The sequence below is a fragment of the Nerophis ophidion genome, linkage group LG02 (genome assembly GCF_033978795.1).
Source record: "Nerophis ophidion isolate RoL-2023_Sa linkage group LG02, RoL_Noph_v1.0, whole genome shotgun sequence".
NCBI classification, from domain to species: domain Eukaryota; kingdom Metazoa; phylum Chordata; class Actinopteri; order Syngnathiformes; family Syngnathidae; genus Nerophis; species Nerophis ophidion.
Window position 1 is genome coordinate 77792503 of NC_084612.1, and position 20669 is coordinate 77813171.

Sequence of the window (20669 nt, forward strand, 5' to 3'; positions counted from 1 at the left end):
CCCAAATAATTTTTTTACATCTTTAAGATGGAAAGTGTAGCTGCCATTATGATGTGCAATCATGTTTTCTAATGGCCGTAAGTCTTCAACTATACAAAGTATCTCAATGGTTGGAATCTGCGCTTTGGGATGATATACTAGTTGCTATGGTCATATAATTAGTTACTATGGGAGTCTAATTAATTACTATGGTCATCTAATTAGTTACTTTGGTAGTCTAATTAATTACTATGGTCATCTAATTAGTTACTTTGGTAGTCTAATTAGTTACTATGGTCATCTAATTAGTTACTATGGTCATCTATGTCACAGCAGATGTTGAATATTATAAATAAATGATTTGAAGAAAAAAAATATATATATATATGTATATATATATATATACATATATATATATATATATATATATATATATATATATATATATATACATATATATATAGGGTGTACCCCGCCTTCCGCCCGATTGTAGCTGAGATAGGCGCCAGCGACCCCGAAAGGGAATAAGCGGTAGAAAATGGATGGATGGATGGATATATATATATATATATACATTTATATATATTAAGATCCAACCCATTCAAGTGTTTTTAATATATATATATTTTTTGCACAGTAGTTATTAGTTAAGTATTACAATTTTTTTTTCTTACAAAATGTAACCAAAAAAGAGGGAACCTGATACATTTCACAATACATTAGAACAGGGGTCTCAAACTCAATTTACCTGTGGCCACTGGATGCAGAGTCTGGGTGAGGCTGTGCCGCAAGAAAAAATGTTTTATACTCCTCAGCATGTCGGGTTGTGTAATGACGTTTCAAATTGTATCCCTTGTGCCTCCATGGCAACTTTCTCTGTGCAAATAAGACACGTCAGGGTGTCCCTGTGCTCGACAAAGAAATATTGCATCTCCCACTTTTCCTGGAATTGTATTTGCTCATCACTAACCCTTCTCTTCACTGCAGACTTTGAAAAAGACATGTTTGGGGTTGTGGAATATATTTGTATTTAGCCAAAGCACGGAGAATAATGTTATTTCCGCAATGTGTGTCGTTCCGCTTTTCCTCCCTACAGCAACACGGCGGTCGGCGGATAATAGCCGGGAAAGTACGCAAAAAAGTGACGGCTCCCGGAGTGTTATCCGGCGTCATATAGAAATATATGTAGTGTTCATCGTGTGAGCCAATGCAAATTAAACAATAAAAATAACAAATTACGGTTTGAATTGGTCCAGGTTATCGGAGACTGTTATTACTGACGGACAGGTGTCGTGGTGTGACTGCAGCCAGGCACGTAAGAAAACCCTCATCTCCATGGCAACACCTCTAGTCGTTTTCACTCATTTGCCGCTTTTCCACTAATGCAGGGGTAGGCAACCCAGAACATTAAAAATGCCATTTTGGACCCAAATAACACAACACTGTCAAGCGCCATTCATATAAAACTTGCGGGCCGCACTAACATTAAACTTTCATATTAAGGTGGGGGCCGCAAAATAACGTCTTGGGGGCCGCAATTGGCCCGAGGGCCGCGTGTCTGAGAACCCTGCATTAGAATATAATTATATTTGTCATTATTACAGTGAACAGGTTCAAAGAACAACTAAATTGGAGAAGATCCCCTAAGATGTATACACAATAGTTTAGTCATATAAATAGTAAAAAAAAAAAAAGATAAAAAAGAAGATATTTATCTATATATATGTATATATCCACACACATCCATACATGTGCATATATATATATGTATATACAAATAAACATATAACATTATTGCACATTATAGTCCGTATAGTACATTACTTACCTCCAAACACAAATAATCAATCACTAACAGAATAATAAACCAAGCTAATCTGTGACTAGCTTTAGCGTTCTAGATTTTTTAATCGAATGCAGAAACATCGATGCGATCGATAGTCTCCAGCAAGTTTCATACTTTCTGCACGGCCCCACCTCCTTCCTGCGCGGCCCCGCCTCCTTCCTGCGCGGCCCCGCCTCCTCCCTTTTCGCTGTGCGTGTCCGCCATGGCTCCCATCGTGAGTAGTTTCACCATCCAGTCTACTTCATACGTGTCATATATGTGCTGCCCGCCACACACCAACAATGTCGGCGAGACTTTATCTGTCTGCTGGCGAGGTTTTGACACTTTCATTTAACTTGGTTCCTGTGGCTCTTGTCGAAAGCACGCGGGGAAATGTAATGGCTAACGTTAGCTAGCTAGCTAGCTCACATAGACATGTTACAAGTAGACGCAGCATTGGCTGCCGTGACGCGAGAAATTGGGCCGCCATCTTGAAGTGGTGATGAGGAGCCGGTGAGCTGCCTAAACTGACAGTTGACAGGTAGAAACCAAAGATGCCGGGCTGGTGTTCAGCGTTTTGCTGCTCAAATGAGCGGACTGTTGAAAATAGGAATCGGGGCATTGCTTTTCACAACCCCATAAAGGACAAGCGGTAGTTAATGGATGGATGGAATGTTGCCACAGAGTTGAGAAGGAGCAAATATCTTCAATAGTAATTAAATCGTAGCCGCAAGCAAACAAGAGTATGACCACAATATAAATGCTTGTCAATGAAATTAATTTAATTTAAACATGTCACACTTGAATAACATAAAGTCGAAATATTGGGAGAGTGGTCGTGCGCAACCTGATGGTCACTGGTTCAATCCCCACCTAGTACCAACCTCGTCACGTCCGCTGTGTCCTGAGCAAGACACTTCACCCTTGCTCCTGATGGGTGCTGGTTGTGCCTTGCATGGCAGCTCCCCCCACCAGTGTGTGAATGTGTGTGTGAATGGGTAAATGTGGAAGTAGTGTCAAAGCGCTTTCAGTACCTTGAAGGTAGAAAAGCGCTATACAAGTACAACCCATTTATCATTTATTTATTTATAAATAAATGATGAAGATAAAGATTGTAAAAGCCAACAGGGTTAAGAATTAGGACCACAGTCCAGATTGTATAGGGGTGGGGGGCAATATATGTAAGCTAACTAGACAATCAGATGGACAGTGGCTATACAGCATTATACATGTCTAAATTTAGTCTAGCTTTCCAACCCAATTTTGTGCAGCCCACCTTCCTGAAATGTGTGGGACAAAATATGTGATAAACAGGACAGAAGAAACTCTCGTCACTAAGATGACATATCAAAACAGCACTCAATTAAAGTGTACTTTTTGCCACTAAAACAGTTTAAAACAAATAAAGTGCAATTTTGTGCATGATGTCACACAATATAGTTCAATAACTGTCAATTAAAAATTGGCTGCATAGTCCATCCATCCATTTTCTATTGCTTATCTCTTTTGGGGTCGCGGGGGGTGCTGGAGCCTATCTCAGCTGCATTCGGGCAGAAGGTGATGTACACCCTGGACAGGAAGTCAAATAGTGTATGTCCTAACATGATGTTTTATTCTAAATTACATTTATTTTCAGACAGTTTATGAATGAAGTGTCCTTTTGTAGTTATATCACCATAATCTACACAATACCTGGTATGGTAACACGAGCGAGCAGTAGCAAATATGAAGTGAATTTTGTTCTTTAACACATTTTGCTTTATTCATTATAGAAATATTTATTGCCAACTTATGTTGCAAATATATTTGAGATTTCCAGTTTATTTTCTCATCCGTTATGAAAGTTAAAGTACCCATGATTGTCACAGACGCACACTAGGTGTGGTGAAATTTGTCCTCTGCAATTGACCCATCCCCTTGAACACCCCCTGGGGGGTGAGGGGAGCAGGTTGCAACAGCGGTTGCCGCGCCCGGGAATAATTTTTGGTGATTTAACCCCCAATTCCAACCCTTGATGCTGAGTGCCAAGCAGGGAGGAAATGGCTCCCATTTTTATAGTCTTTGGTATGACTCGGCTGGGGTTTGAACCCCTAGGATAATTTTTTTCTCTTACTCTATCATTGTCTATTACTTGTTTGACTTTGTCTTCTATTTTTCCTACTTTATTTTTACTGAGATTCACAGATAATCTGTTTTTCTCAACCAATCCCTATACTTGCTTAAATTATCCTGTTATTATCCGTATTAGCTTCTGTGTGTTCTCTCCTGAACAAAACTTTGTGTATCAGTGGTTTGTTGGTTGTTGTGAACATGCGTGTAGTTATATTGAAATGTGTCTCGACAGAAGAAGCAGGTGGTGAAGAAACAGGGAGGAAAGAGGAAGAAGCAGATCCTCAAGTTCACTTTGGACTGCACACACCCTGTGGAGGACGGCATCATGGACGCTGCCAATTTTGTGAGTACAGTAGACCACTTAGCAGAGTTGTTATTGACGAGATACAGCATGCTCCAAACTATCCTTTTTTAATCACTTATCTTGTTCTGGGATGTAGTAGAGCTCACTTAGTCGAAAGACAAATTATAGGTACGTGACAAAACATTTCAAAAGCAAAATATATTAAAGCAATTGATACCATTTTAGGAACCTTGGAAAAAAAACTTCCCAATGGTACTCGAACCATTGAGTGGGCTAAACTTACTTAGCCCAATGCGGCCCCCAAGTCAAGAAGTGTGGACATCCCTGGATTAGACGTATTGTTGACGTACACGATTGAGCGCCCCTCAGAGATCCACATCCTGCCTTCCACACCGCAAAAAGTCAGTGTTCAAAAACAAGGCAAAAACATACAAAGATGAGGGGTATTTTATTTGATTTAAGCAAAATTATCTGCCAATAGAACAAGAACATTTGGCTTGTCAAGACTTTCCAAAACAAGTAAAATTAGAGTCCCATAAGTCCCGCCGCCGGTCGGGATGCCCAAAGTGTTCAAAACACACCCAGCAAAGTCCCACGGGAAGGCGGAGGACTCAAACCTGGGTAGATATTTAGAACATTTTTGGGACTTTTGCCGACTTTTCCAACTTTAATCCCCCCTCCCTGTGGGCCTTGGCTGGGTGTGTTATCGACATTTTGGGACTCGAACCTGGGTAGGTATTTTCTAACATTTTTGGGACTTTGCTGACTTTTCTCCCCCACTTCCCGTGGGACTTTGCCGGGTGCGTTTTGGACATTTTTTGCATCCCGGGACCACAGCAGCAGGCGGCGGGACTCATGGAACTTGAACCTGGGGAGGTATTTTGAACAAAATTGGGACTTTTGACCCCTTCCTGTGCACCATTGCTGGGTGTGTTTTGGACATTTGGATAAAAATAGTTTCAAGCATGTTTTACTCAATATAGTTCATCAAATGTCAGCAACCAGCTGTAATATCTTACTGAGATCATTTAGGACCAAAACACTTAAAACAAGTAAAACACTAACATAAAATCTGCTTAGTGAGAAGAATTATCTTATCAGACAGAAAATAAGCAAATATCACCCTTATTTGAGATTTTTCATCTTACTTAGATTTCACTTTTTGCAGTGCAATTACCGGAACTAAAAAAAAAAAAGTTGGTCTTTAGGAGAGAAACCAAATCTGAGAAACAATGTCCTATATGTTTCAATCATGTCAGTCCACAGCCAGACATTCTGGCCCGCGGCCAAACAACAGACATGCATTAGTCTGCTCACCAAGTAAAATGCTGTTCAATATTAATACAATATTACATGAAACTGCAGTAGTTGTTTCTAGTCAATGCTATTGTGTCCACTTTCAAACAGCATTCCTTATCTGAAACTGTTTTTTTTTTCTTTTTATAATATGTTAAAATTGTGGTGTTTTAAGGGGACCAAGCCGGGATTGAATAGATTTTTGAGGTACCACTGTAAAGTCAAAATATTGTTGAGCAGACTTTGTTCGATGTCTCCTACAGGCTGGTTCTCCATCATGTAACAATAGGAACTGTGAAATTGCTGTTTATGTCCTACACAGACATATTTGAGTGACGGATGGGAGATGTCTTAGTTGGCATCAAGTGATATGTTTGTTTGTGTACCAAAAGTAGTGCTTGACCATCCAGTTTGTTGAGTCAGGACTAGTTAAACCAAGGCTGTCAAAAATAACGAGTTACCTCATGTAATAATTCACCAAAAAATTAATCATGTTTATACGTAGATTATTCATACAATTTATTTTGACCTCAAGTTTCACTTCAAAATATATCCCGGCAAGAATTTAGCTAAAACTGGTCCCAAGTTCTGAGCGAATAAATGTGTTGCATTGGAAGCCAAACATTTTTGAAAAATGTTCATGTGTTGACCAAAATAATTATACGTGTGTTCAAAAATGTGGGTCTTTTTTTTTTTTTAAATAAACATTTTGCATAACCAGTGATTAATCCAAATTCAGAAGTGTGAATAAGCTGATTTGAAAAATGCAAACATTAGATAAGACTAGTTGGAGCAAATTAAAACTCATCAAATTGCCTTTGCAGCTTCTAAATATTTTTTATGGATAAATGTTGGTGGCTTGAACGTGTGCGGCTTCTCTTATGTGATGTGCAATGTGTTGACTCACTGGAAGGGACAGAACCAGTTCAGCACTTTGAAAAGGATCATGACAGCATATTGTCTCCTGAAAGTGTAAGCATTAACCCCTTTGTGCCGCTTCCTATTTCCTTCTCCACAGGAGCAGTTCCTGCAGGAGCGCATCAAAGTCAACGGCAAGGCGGGAAACCTGGGCGGTGGCGTGGTGTCCATTGACAGGAGCAAGAGTAAAATTGCGGTCAACTCTGATGTTCCCTTTTCAAAAAGGTACCGACCGCCGTTTTATTCCACTTTACACTAAGTGCGCCGGTTCAAATCCAGGGTTTAAACTTTTATTTAGACAACTGAAAGTAGTTTACCGTATTTCCTTGAATTGCCGCCGGGTATATAGTTTGTGCCTGCCTAGAATTACTGCCGGGTCAAACTTGTTTCGCAAAATAATTAGCGCCGGCTGGGGATTAATGCCGGGTCACACTCATTTTGCCAAATATCATTTTTAATAGGGCATGTCTAGAATTTCCGCAGGGTCAAACTCGTCACGTCACGAGTGACACTTCACCTGTCATCATTTTCAAAATGGAGGAGGCTGATTTCAATAATTTGAAATTACATAAAGGGAAGAAGATTAAGAGCTATTCAGTAGGATTTAAGGTCCAAGCTATTGAATATGCTAAAAAGAACAGTAAGCAGCTATGTTTTATTAATATACCGTAGCTGCGTGTGTCAAATATGAGTCATTAAATGACTCCCGCCTCCTGGTGGTAGAGGGCGCTAGTGATCCTTCTTGCGACTACTCTGCTGCAGAAGAAGTGACAACAAGCAGAGAGAGTGAGCAGCGATCCTTTATTTTTTCCTCTCGCTTGCACTTTTAACATGGAGGATTACATATCTAAAATAAATCAGTTTTCTAGACTGGACTTTCAATGGAAGCAGGAGGTAATAAAGGAAGATCTCCATCGAGACAGAGAGACTTTTAAAACTGAAGAAAGATAAGGAAGACTTCTATAAACAAGTTATCGCTGCTTTTGATCAGAAGGAGCTGCGCATGGACTTCATTTATAAGTGAAGGTAAGACCATAATAACCTTTTTTTTATTAAATGAGCTTTTCATGATGCTATCCTTACGTCACACTCAAGATTTTAAGCGCAGGCCTAAATTTACTGCATGCCTTTGGTAAGTGCCAGAGTGAGAAGAGGTTTTTAAATAATTAGCGCATGCTTACCTTTACCGCATGCCTTTGGTCAGTGTGAGGTTTTAAATTAAATTAGCGCCCCGGCGGCAAATCAAGGATAAACGGTATATGCACTCTTTTAAAAAAAAAAAAAATAGTAATAATCTTTTTAATCCATGCTTAATTTAGGATTGCCTTGCCTTTCCAGTCGTGTACAATCCATTGATTCATTTTGCTCCAGTAGCTATGTTAGCTATGGTGCTATTACTACACTCATATTTTAACAGCAGCGTCCTGCTAGGTCAGCCATATTTGCTGAAGTAAAAGTAAATGATGAAACCGTAGCTGACTGATAGTTGTCGAGCTCCATGGTGCATTTTAAGATGTGTAGCAAAGCCCAATTGTGTTAATACACCTTCTTATCTCGTTCCATCTGTGTCGTTTACCCCATTTACCAAGAGGACTGTCATCGTCTTGTGTTCCTTGCTGACCACTTTTTGGATGCCATCTACATAATATGGCAAAGTTTTTGGTCCTAGAAGTGGGTTCTTTCTCATTTCCTGTGCCGCGCCGCACCTGTGCCGTTTGCAGGTATCTGAAGTACCTCACCAAGAAGTATCTGAAGAAAAACAACCTCAGGGACTGGTTGCGTGTGGTGGCCAACGCCAAGGAGAGCTATGAGCTGCGCTACTTCCAGATCAACCAGGATGAAGATGAGGAGGAGGAGGAAGATTGAAGCAGGCTCCATGTTCAATAAAATGTCCAGAGACCGACAATAACACTGTTCTGTCATTTGTTTTATTTGACCTGAGGAGATCATGCAGAACAAACAGAATATAGTCAGTAGTTTTGTATGGTTACATAGTTATACCCCAGAAGGGGGCAAATATTCTACAGTTCCCAATGTGATGCAGTACAAATGTACACAAATGTAAGCTGCAGGCACAATAATAACACTTTTGTGACTACTTTTCATTGTACTTCGAAACAATGTCTGCAAGTGCACATGACAGACATGGAAATTACAATGTAAATGTAAAACAATATGTCTTGTTCAGAGCATGTCTAATTGACATTTGGGGGATATTTGATTGTAATTTACCTGGATTTAAAACATTTGTGCGTGTGCACGTAAAAGTCATTAAAACGCATTAAAAGTAATCAAATGGATTTTGCGAAAACTAAGCGATGTGTAGATCAGGGGTCAGCAACCTTTTTGAAAGCAAGAACTACTTCTTGGGTACTGATTAATGCCAAGGGCTACCAGTTTGATACACACTTAAATAAATTGCCAGAAATAGCCAATTTGCTCAATTTACCTTTAATAAATAAATATATATGTATATATATTTTTAAAAATGGGTATTTCTGTCAGTCATTCCGTCGTACATTTTTTTTTTTCCTTTTACGGAAGGTTTTTTGTAGAGAATAAATAATGAAGAAAACACTTAATTACCGGTTTAAAATTCAACTGAAAAAAATAAGAGAAAAACTAGCTAATTCGAATCTTTTTTGAAAAAACAAAAGAATTTATGGAACATCATGAGTATTTTTTCTTGATTAGGATTAATTTTAGAATTTTGATGACATGTTTTAAATATGTTAAAATCCAATCTGCACTGTGTTAGAATATATAACAAATTGGACCAAGCTATATTTCTAACAAAGACAAATCATTATTTCTTTTAGATTTTCCAGAACAAAAATTTTAAAACAAATTCAAAAGACTTTGAAAAAAGATTTCAATTTGATTTGACAGATTTTCTAGATTTGCCAGAATAATTTTTTTGAATTTTAATCAATAAGTTTGAAGAAATATTTCACAAATATTCTTCTTCGAAAAAACAGAAGCTAAAATGAAGAATTAAATTAAAATGTATTTATTATTCTTTACAATAAAAGAAATACATTTACTTTAAAATGTATTTAAATTGTTAGTAAAGAAGAGGAAGGAATTTAAAAGGTATATGTGTTTAAAAATCCTAAAATAATTTTTAAGGTTGTATTTTTTCTCTAAAATTGTCTTTCTCAAAGTTATAAGAAGCAAAGTAAAAAAAAAAAAAAGATTTTATTTAAACAAGTGAAGACCAAGTCCTTAAAATATTTTCTTGTATTTTCAAATTCTATTTGAGTTTTGTCTCTCTTAGAATTAAAAATGTCGAGCAAAGCGAGACCAGCTTGCTAGTAAATAAATACAATTAAAAAAATAGAGGCAGCTCACTGGTAAGTGCTGCTATTTGAGCTATTTTTAGAACAGGCCTGCGGGTGACTCATCTGGTCCTTACGGGCGACCTGGTGCCCGCGGGCACCGTGTTGGTGACCCCTGCTGTTGAGGCATTAAAAAAAAATCAAACTATTGCATTTGGCAGCAAAAAAGACAAAACAAACTGCCCAACTGCACTTCAAAGATGTTCAATATCAAAGTGCAAGTTTTAGTAACTAATAATGAGTCCATTTTACTTGACTTTGTTCACTAATTCAGAATAATTAAGTTACCAACCTTCCAATTAAATCCATCCATTTTCTACCGCTTATTCCCTTTTGGGTCGCGGGGGGCGCTGGTGCCTATCAATCGGGCGGAAGGCAGTATACACCCTGGACAAGTCGCTACTTCATCACAGGGCCAACACAGACAGACAACATTCACACACTAGGGACCATTTAGTGTTGCCCATCAACCTATCCCCAGGTGCATGTAGTTGGAGGTGGGAGGGGCCTATCCCCAGGTGCATGTCTTTGGAGGTGGGAGGGGCCTATCCCCAGGTGCATGTCTTTGGAGGTGGGAGGGGCCTATCCCCAGGTGCATGTCTTTGAATTTGGGAGGGGCCTATCCCCAGGTGCATGTCTTTGGAGGTGGGAGGGGCCAACCCCAGGTGTATGTAGTCAGAGGTGGGAGGGGCCTATCCCCAGGTGCATGTCTTTGGAGGTGGGAGGGGCCTATCCCCATGTGCATGTCTTTGGAGGTGGGAGGGGCCTATCCCCAGGTGCATGTCTTTGAATTTGGGAGGGGCCTATCCCCAGGTGCATGTCTTTGAAGGTGGGAGGGGCATATCCCCAGGTGCATGTCTTTGAAGGTGGGAGGGACCTATCCCCAGGTGCATGTCTTTGAAGGTGGGAGGGGCCTATCCCCATGTGCATGTCTGGAGGTGGGAGGGGCCTATCCCCAGGTGCATGTCTTTGGAGGTGGGAGGGGCCTATCCCCATGTGCATGTCTTTGGAGGTGGGAGGGGCCTATCCCCAGGTGCATGTCTTTGGAGGTGGGAGGGGCCTATCCCCATGTGCATGTCTTTGGAGGTGGGAGGGGCCTATCCCCAGGTGCATGTCTTTGGAGGTGGGTGGGGCCTATCCCCAGGTGCATGTAGTTGGAGGTGGGAGGGGCCTATCCCCAGGTGCATGTCTTTGGAAGTGGGAGGGGCCTATCCCCATGTGCATGTCTTTGGAGGTGGGAGGGGCCTATCCCCAGGTGCATGTCTTTGGAGGTGGGAGGAAGCCGGAGTAGAACCCACGCAGTCACGGGGAGAACATGCAAACTCCACACAGAAAGATCCCGAGCGCAGGTTTGAAATGTGTACTTGCATTAATATAAACTATTCGGCTTAATGTAAAGATTCAACATTAGTGTTATTATTGTACGCTTTTGACTAAATATAACAGGTGTGTCAAGGTAATTTTAGCTCAGGGGCCGCATGCATGAAAATCCATTCCCAAGTGGGAATAGATATGGTAAAATCATGGCATGATCACTTAAAAATAAAGACAACTCCAGCTTGTTTTACTTTGGCCAAAAATAGAACAAGCACATTCTGAAAACGTGCAAATCACAAATAATCCTCTGGACAAAACACTTCCAAGTTTGTTGAAAATTCTGAGGAAATTGGTGCAGCTTCAAAAACACAATGATCTTAGACTTGGTCTCAGTCTATCTACAAAGCCAGGATTAAACTCTAAATCACGGTCTTTCTGGGATTGGACAAGCACAACATGTAAAGTGTTGGAGGTATCAAATACCTGCTTTGTCATGTCCACGTATCGATCCAGTGCCGACTCAAAAGTAAAAATTATTCAAAATGATTGACGGAGACTTTTTTCGGGAGTGAGGGTGCCAAATGAGCATGTGTTCCTCGCAGAAGACGTAGAATGGCAGGTTTGAAGTTTCACGCAGGTTGAGCAGGAGGAGCCACAGTCACCCTTTACTGTTTGCCTGCCTAACAGAATTGCTATTGTGACACCCAGTGGACACATTTGGAACAGCAGTTTCTTTTGTTAAAATAAAAAAAAAATTGCTGATTTTAATACTTAGCAAACTCATAAAATATGTCAATTTGACAGCCCTGCTATGTAATAATCTGAAGTAAGACATGCTGGGCGTTCACATTGTTTTAATTTGCATTAAAAAAGCCTTCATGTAGATTTTTGATACTAATTAAAAAAGGTCATTTGATATTTTTCCAATATTTGAACTCTGCAGTATCCTAAATAATATTGTTTGCATAATTCAATGGTGAATATAGAAAACACTTTTTTTTTTCTTCTTGTGACATGGGTGCTACTGTTTGTTTTGGGGGGGGGGGCACCCCTTGTTTACGCTGTGGTAACCATGACAACCAGGCAGCTTGGCTCCACTGTCCTTTTGGTGTGAATATTTTAGTAGAAAGGGGGGCGGGGGGGTGGATGGTGTTATTGTATTGGTCATAAATACGTGTTGGTCGCAGCAAAGAAGTTTCCTTGTCAATTATGCGGCCGTCTGGCGGGAATAAAAAAAAAAGAAGAAGAAGAAGAAGAAGCTCCATCCAGCAGCACGTGGCGGTTTTTTTTTTTTTTTTTTTTTGATTCGCGCTATAACTCGATCTGGCGCACGACTAACTAATTGTGGCTGAAATGATGGGATGCATCGTCATGGCAACAGACCAGACGTCACAATCTGAGCATGTGTGCTCCATTTTTTTTTTTTTTTTTTTGTGTGTCTTTTTTGTCAGCCTGCTCGCCTCCAGTCAGACATCAGCAGCCTTCCAACCTGCAGCATCAGCAACATTCCTATTTGTATTTTTTTGTTGTCTTTCTTTCCACAGCTTTGGTGAAGGAAGGAAGCTGCGGCTGCGGCGTGTGGAGGGTTAACTTTCACCATTGTCAGCCCGAAAAGGGGGGCTTTTTTAGGGGGGGTGGAGGAAGAGGAGGAGGAGGAGGGAGGCGATGAGCTAAAAGATGCCGGGGTCGCTGAGCAATGAAGACGAGGCACAGGACGACATGGACTTTGAAGACGAGATGCCAGGTGAGGAGGGGGAGGGGGAGGGGGGCTGAGGGGAGGGGGGAGGGGGGGTGTCCTTCATCTTATTTAGCGACGCTTTCAATGCTGTCCGAGGAAGAGGAGGAGGCTGCAGAAAAGCACAGTCATGCTATTATTCTTTAGCATCTTTTTAATGGGGCCTTTTGTGTGTGTGTGTGTGTGTTTTGTATTATTAGCAGGCATGCTTTGTGAAAGGGAAAAAAACACACAAAAGCAAAAACAAGCCACTAAAAAGCTTGTCCTGCTGAGTTGGATCCAGTCCGCTTCAAATCCTCCTCGTGTCAACATGAAGATGCAGACATCATAATACCTCCAAAGTGGAAGACAAATGTCTTGACTTTCAAGTTGTTTTCATCTTTTAACCCTCGTGCAACGTTCATTTTGTTGTTACTCAGCCAGCGTTTGGGGGTCTGATGGACCACTTGCATTTTGGGGCTTTTAACTCTCACAATCAAACACTTTTATGTTCAAATACTGAACAGATGTTTACCCATCCATCCATTTTCTTCCGCTTTTTCCCTTTGGGGTCACTAGTGCCTATCTCAGCTACAATCGGGCGGAAGGCGGCGTACACCCTGGACAAGTTGCCACCTCATAGCAGGGCCAACACAAATAGACAGACAACATTCACACACTAAGGACCATTTAGTGTTGCCCATCAACCTATGCATGTCTCTGGAGGTGGGAGGGGCCTATCCCCAGGTGCATGTCTTATGAGGTGGGAGGGGCCTATCCCCAGGTGCATGTCTTTGGAGGTGGGAGGGGCCTATCCTCTTGTGCATGTCTTTGGAGGTGGGAGGGGCCTATCCCCAGGTGCATGTCTTTGGAGGTGGGAGGGGCCTATCCCCATGTGCATGTCTTCGGAGGTGGGAGGGGCCTACCCCCAGGTGCATGTCTTTGGAGGTGGAAGGGGCCTATCCCCAGGTGCATGTCTTTGGAGGTGGAAGGGGCCTATCCCCAGGTGCATGTCTTTGGAGGTGGGAGGAAGCCGGAGTAGAACCCACACAGTCCCGGGGAGAACATGCAAACTCCACACAGAAAGATCCCGACCCCGGGATTGAACCCAGGACTACTCAGGACCTTCTTATTGTGAGGCAGATACACTAACCCCTTCCTCCGCCGTGCTGCCCCAGATGTTTACCTTATCCCAATAAACATCTGTTCATTGCTGTCGACATGAAAGTGTTTGACTGTGAGGCATTAATTAGTAGCCATTAATGCCAATATATAATTTTTTTCAATCAATCAATTAATCAATCAAAGATTATTTATACATCCCTCAATCACCACAACGATATCCCCTGGTCTGTACCCACATCAGGGCAAGAAAACAAACGCAAAAACCCAGAATGGGCCGATACAAAATCCTTGGGAAGGGGGTCGCAGATGTGGGTGAGCCGGCTGCAATGGATGCCAAGTGGGAACTTATTGCAAATGATGCATGATAATGTGAAAGTCCAGTCTTTTGGGTCGTAGAAGGTCTCTGTCCAGGTCCACACATTGGGTCATGACTTGGAACAGCGAGCGCCTCCTCCTTTTATTGGTATCTCTCCAGGGATTGTCCGTGGTCATCCAGTAACAATGCAGAAGAAAAGGAAGGGCGAAAAGGAGAAGCGGCAGGTCAACTAATCCAAAACACTGTCTATTTGGACACTGTTTTGTGTCCAAATATACACAAAACTGTGTATTTTGACCGCATATGTGGGCAACCCCCCCACCCCCCACTTATGCGGTCCTCTCCAAGGTCTCTCATAGTCATCATTGTCACTGTCACCGACGTCCCACTGTGTGTGAGTTTTTCCTTGCCCCTATGTGGGCTCTGTACTGAGGATGTTGTTGTGGTTTGTGCAGCCCTTTGAGACACTTGTGATTTAGGGCTATATAAATAAACATTGATTGATTGATTGATTTAAAAGCTGGAGTTTTAAGGTAAGACTTAAATGCTTCTTCCGAGGTAGCTTGTCTAACTGTAGGGCATTCCAGAGTACCGGAGCTTGAATAGAAAACGTTCTAAAGCTGGCAGACTTAGGTTTCAGGACGGGTCGTGGAGTGCAATACCATCAGCAAGATAAGTTGGTGCTAGACCCTTTAGTATTTTGGACGTAAATAATAAGACCTTGTCCCTCCCCTACGTGCACCGGGCCCAGCCCACCTTTCGGTGGCCAATCACGCAACTGGGTCCATCTTTCCAAAACTTTTATCCATTGTCCAGCTCCATCTGTTGGTAGTAGTAGTAAATTATATTTATATAGCGCTTTTTCTCTAGTGACTCAATGCGCTTTACATAGTGAAACCCAATATCTAATTTTTACATTTAAAGCAGTGTGGGTGGCACTGGGAGCAGGTGGGTAAAGTGTCTTGCCCAAGGACACAACAGCAGTGACTAGGATGGCGGAAGCAGGGGTCGAACCTGCAACCCTCAAGTTGCTGGCACGGCTGCTCTACCAACCGAGCTATACTATATAGCTGCCCAATCACAGTGGGAATACAAACTGTTTTCCCCGCCCCTCCAGCAGATTATTTGTAAACTGAGCTGTTTGATGTTTCCCGTACTTTTTCAGCCTACAGGGCTAATATTATTTTCTCCATTCAGGATTTCTTAAGTTATTATGTTGTGATCAGAAACAATATTGCCAATGCATAATTATCTGTTGTCATTAATGATGCACATACAAAACCAGGGCAAAAAAATTGCGTAAATGGTAAATAAAATCAGAATAAAAATAAAAACAGAATACAATGATATTGCAAGTATTAGCTCATTTGGAATTTGATGCCTACAACGTGTTTATGCTGAAAGATACATACAGCTTTTGGAGCGACATATGTTGACATCAAAACAAGGTCTTTTTCATGGACGCCCCTGCTTATTTCAGCGAGACGATGCCAAGCCAGGTGTTACAACAGCGTGGCTTCATAGTAAAAGAGTGCGGGTACTAGACTGGCCTGCCTGTAGTCCAGACATTGAAAATGTGTGAAGGCTAAAATATGAGGCGGGAGACTGTTGAACAACTTAAGCTGTACATCAAGCAAGAATGGGAAAGAATTCCACTTCAAAAATGTGTCTCCTCAGTTCCCAAACCTGCACTGAGTGTTGTTCAAAGGAAAGGCCATGTAACACACTGGTAAAAATTGTAATACAAAATAGGTTGCAACAAATTATTCTAAATCCATTCATAATTCTTTAAATTGACAAAAAGTTAATAAAAAAAATAAAATAAAAAAATATTTAAAGTATTTAAAAATATTTAAATATTTATAGTTTTAAAAAAATATATGAATCGATTTAGTTTCATAATGAATATTTTTTTAATATTACTTTATAAATATATACATTTTTCATCAATTTCTTTTTTTAATGAGCTTTTGTAAACTTTAACTTGTTAGTTTTCACAGAGCACATTTTAAGTATTTCCCACCATTCCACCGTCAACACATTCCTCTTAGTTGGGATAACAAAAGTTCCTTTTTTTTCCCCCCTAAAAAAAATCCAGGAATTCCAAAATAACCATTCTCATTTCAAACTGTTACTACGTCACCATTTTTCTACCGGCTCCAAAAATTCTATTACAGTTATGCTTGTGTCAATATTTTAAAACATTTCAGTCTTCCTGAAATTCCCAAATTTCCAGGAAATAGTTCTGCAATGGCCTAAAATTTGCCATTTCTAGACCCGTTTCCGACCTTTCAACCACCCACCCACACTATTCTTCCGAGACTTCGTAAGGCAAAACACGTTTTTCATCTCCCGAAATTCCTGGTTTTCCCAGAATTATGACGACTGTAGGCCTAACAAAAAAGTGACATTTACGACGACTGTAGGCCTAACAAAAAAGTGACATTTATGACGACTGTAGGCTTAACAAAAAAGTGACATTTATGATGACTGCAGGCCTAACAAAAAAGTGACATTTATGACGACTGTAGGCCTAACAAAAAAAGGGACATTTATGACGACTGTAGGCCTAACAAAAAAGTGACATTTATGACGATTGCAGGCCTAACAAAAAAAGTGACATTTATGACGACTGTAGGCCTAACAAAAAAAAGTGACATTTATGACGACTGTAGGCCTAACAAAAAAAAGTGACATTTATGACGATTGCAGGCCTAACAAAAAAGTGACATTTATGACGACTGTAGACCTAACAAAAAAAGTGACATTTATGACGACTGTAGGCCTAACAAAGCTGCCAGTAGAAGTGTTAAAAAATGTAGACGTGTGCTCCAAAGTATGTCAATATAATAATATCCTGCTGTAAAGAGGGCTTCTACTTTACTTGCTATCTTATTTATTCATCTTATTATGTGACATGCGGGGTCTTGTCAGCTATGTCTGTGCTTTCCTCCGCCAGGAAGGTCAAAAGCGGGCTTGTCCTCTCCGTGCACGCCTTGTTAGCCGCGTGGAGCCCGGGCCCCGTGACTAACAGAGCCCAGCTCGGCCCCGCGCACTCAGCCGGCGAGGAGACCATTCCCGGGGGGGTCGCGGCCCGTTTAACCGTGGCAGCGAGGCAGGTGGTGACGGTGGTAAATGACATCGCTGTCATTTACCACGGCTCCCTTAAAGGGGAACTGCACTGTTATGAGAGACAAAATGACAAAAGTGCACTATATTGCCAAAAGTACTGTATTTTGCCACCCATACAAATGATCAGAATTATGGTGTGGGGTTGTTTTTCAGGCCTCTTAGTTCCAGTGAAAGGAAGTTTGAATGCTCCAGGATACCAAAACATTTTGGACAATTCCATGCAATAAACACACTCTGCAACCTTGTGGACAGCCTTTCCAGAAGAGTTGAAGCTGGAAGAGCTGCAAAAGGTTCATATATGAGTCAAGGCAGGTGGCTGAATACTTTTGGCAATATAGTGTATATTTATATATTTTTTGCATTCTAACATGTAAAAATTGACTCGTTCTAGGTGGCTAGCAATGCAGCTAATGTTAGCAATCAGTTTTACCTCTATTTACATTTTAAAAATGCATTCAAAAACTGTCGACAAAACTTTGTTTAGATTGTGTAACATGTATAGTAACAAACTGTAGCAACATTGTTGTTGTAAGAGTGAACACTGAGGAACTCTTTTTCTAGCGTGCTAACACAGTGCTTTGGTATTAGCCGTAAAAGCTAACTACGGCAAGAGATAAGTTAAGTAAACACGAAACGCGTATGAGTTTGTAACACACAACACTGTACTGACTAAAAAACATCAACAGTCATATTACAGTATCTGTAAAGTATTTGGTCCAGCTGGCAGGGACGTTTTTTTCCAGTTTGTTTGGGTAAGCACTCTATTTATGTCAAAATAGCTTGGCTTCAAGTTCCACATTTACAGCGCCAAAGTCACTTTCGCCTCACTCTCTCGGCTTCCGCCTGCTCCAACGTCTCACTCTTCCTTCCTGCTGGCTTTTAGAAGCAGCAGTTCATCCTCCTTATATTCACCTTCAAAAATACAAGGTTGTGAATTTGCCCAAAAATAGTCGTTTTTGTTGGTATAACGATCTGTTTTCCATTTTCCGTTTTTTGTTTTTTTATTATCAAACCAAAAAACGGGGAAATAGATTTTTATGTATGATTATTTTTCTATTTTAAATGAAAAACGAACGGCCGCGACGTATATTATCCCTGAAAATATTACAGATTACCCAGAATTCCCGGTTTTCTGGGTCATTTTGCGCATTGAAAATGAAAGGTCCATTTTTTTAAGTTGCACCTCACTCCCGCATTTCTCACCCGATTCAAAGCGCTCCACCATCCACAGACTCCACTCACCTGGAACAATAAATATCCCATTTTCCAAGTTCAAAACAATTCCAAGTATTCTCAGAACTGTTGGTTTTCCAAAGCCCTATTTTCACCTCTTCCTGGAATGTTTTCACAGTCCACATTTTTCAAGTGTTTCCGACCCTTCCACCTTCAAAACCTTCCTCTTAGTTGGGACCACAAAAGTTCATTTTTTCTACTGGCAAAAATTCCAGGAATTCCGAAATACCCATTCTCAATTCAAACTGTCACACGTCACCATTTTTCAACCGATTCCAAAAATTCCCATTCGTATCATCCAGGACGGGGTTCGGCAACCCGTGTGTCTTTAGCGCCGTCCTAGTGGCTCTCTGGAGCTTTTTCAAAAATGTATCAAAAATGGAAAAAAAGGAGGGGAAAAAATATAAAAGGTATATTTTTTGTTTGAATATATTTACTGTAGGAGGACAAACATGACACAAACTTCCCTAATTGTTGTAAAGCACACTGTTTATATTAAACACGCTTCACTGATTCGAGTATTTGGCGAGCGCCGTTTTGTCCGACTCATTTTGGCGGTCATTGAACTCACCGGAGTTTGTTTACATGTATAACTTTCTCCGACTTTCTAAGATGTGTTTTATGCCACTTCTTTTTCTGTCTCATTTTGTCCACCAAACTTTTAACGTGCATGAATGCACAAAGGTGAGTTTTGTTGACGTTATTGACTTGTGTGGAGTGCTAATCAGACATATTTGGTCACTGCATGACTGCAAGCTAATCGATGCTAACATGCTATTTAGGATAGCTAAATGTCTATATTGCATCATTATATCTCATTTGTAGCTATATTCGAGTTCATTTAGTCTCCTTTAAGTCCTCTTAATTCAATTTATATCTCATGACACACTATCTGTATGTAATATGGCTTTTAATTTTTTGGGGCGCTCCAGACATGTTCTTGCATTTTTGGTCCAATATGGCTCTTTCAACATTTTATGTTGCCGACCCCTGATCGAGGACAATTGTGCTTGTGTCACAATAATGGATAACGATCTGTTTTCCTTTTTTTTTTTAATTATCTAACCCAATTAACGAGGAAATTGATTTTTATTTCAAATGAGTTTTCTGTTCCAAACAAAAAAGAAATAACCACGACGTAGATCCGGGGTGTCCAAAGTGTGGCCCCAGGGGCCATTTGTGGCCCGCAGCTAATGTTTTACTGGCCCCGCAGCACATCATTCTAAAAATACTAAAATATATATGTATTCTTTAAACATTAAAAAGTGGAATAAAATAGCAAATAGGTGAAATGCAACGAGAAAAAGTTGCATTGTTGACTCTAATAACACTATTTTTTTTAAATAATTTCTCAATAAATAATAAGAAATACAAATCAATGTTGCTATGAATTATTGATTGATTTAAGGACAAAAAGGACATAAATACGACAAACATAAAAACATGAAAAATATGAAAATTAGAAGAAAAAAAATTCCATATTAATTATATACTAGTACTAATTATACTAATTATCCTATTGATTGTTATTATAAACATACTAAACCAATTACAATATATTATCTGAAGCTGATATAGAGATTTAAGTGTTGAATGAAAAATAAATAAAAAAAGCATGACCTTTTTATGAGTGAGACACTTTTGGATCCCCAAGGATTTTAGTGGAATTTAAGAACTGTCTTTGCTAAAAAAAAATTTTTTTTAAATAATAATAAATTCAGATCAATTTTGCTATGAATTATTGACCTATTTAGGGATCCAATTATTTCACATGAAATATTTCACTTTGAAAATCTTTTTGGGAAAAATATTGCCTTAAAAAATAGGGTTTTGACAAAAAGCTTGCAAAAAGTAAAACAAATAATGAAGTAGAATTAGCGATTCAAGGGTTTTATGAAAAAAATAATTTTTGACTTATTTTGAACCTTGTTTAAGACTGAAACCCTTCTGGGTCCTTAAGCCTAACTTGAGGAGAGCCCCAACAATTAAAAGAAAAAAGTTTATATTGTATTGGTTTTGAAAATGAAAAAATATCAACTTGGCCCCCGCGTGCTTTCATT

At 40.1% G+C, this 20669-nt stretch overlaps 2 protein-coding genes across 3 annotated transcripts in view; both read left to right on the forward strand.

Annotated features, from left to right (window-relative positions):
• The first annotated feature begins 1884 nt into the window (after window positions 1-1884).
• Window positions 1885-8343, forward strand: LOC133546266 (large ribosomal subunit protein eL22-like). Its single transcript, XM_061892189.1, has 4 exons — window positions 1885-2039; window positions 4149-4259; window positions 6535-6659; window positions 8156-8343. The coding sequence occupies exons 1-4, from the start codon at window positions 1908-1910 to the stop codon at window positions 8298-8300; spliced, it is 513 nt and encodes a 170-aa protein (XP_061748173.1). The 5' UTR covers window positions 1885-1907; the 3' UTR covers window positions 8301-8343.
• A 4341-nt stretch (window positions 8344-12684) lies between these two features.
• chd5 (chromodomain helicase DNA binding protein 5) overlaps window positions 12685-20669 on the forward strand; it is an 85417-nt gene continuing 77432 nt past the window's right edge. For both annotated transcript variants that reach the window (XR_009805060.1, XM_061892199.1), the window contains exon 1: window positions 12685-12833. Coding sequence is in view for 1 of the 2 variants with exons in the window: in XM_061892199.1 (XP_061748183.1) it covers window positions 12767-12833 (67 nt within the window). In the remaining variant the exon portion in view is untranslated. The remainder of the gene's footprint in view (window positions 12834-20669) is intronic.

Bases quoted from the DNA above. Each gene is read 5' to 3' on its own strand.
- LOC133546266 (XM_061892189.1), top strand. From the start codon at position 1,908: ATGCGATCGATAGTCTCCAGCAAGTTTCATACTTTCTGCACGGCCCCA. The intron at 4,260-6,534 runs GTGAGTACAGTA...CCTTCTCCACAG, and splicing joins TCATGGACGCTGCCAATTTT to GAGCAGTTCCTGCAGGAGCG. The intron at 6,660-8,155 runs GTACCGACCGCC...TGCCGTTTGCAG, and splicing joins GATGTTCCCTTTTCAAAAAG to GTATCTGAAGTACCTCACCA.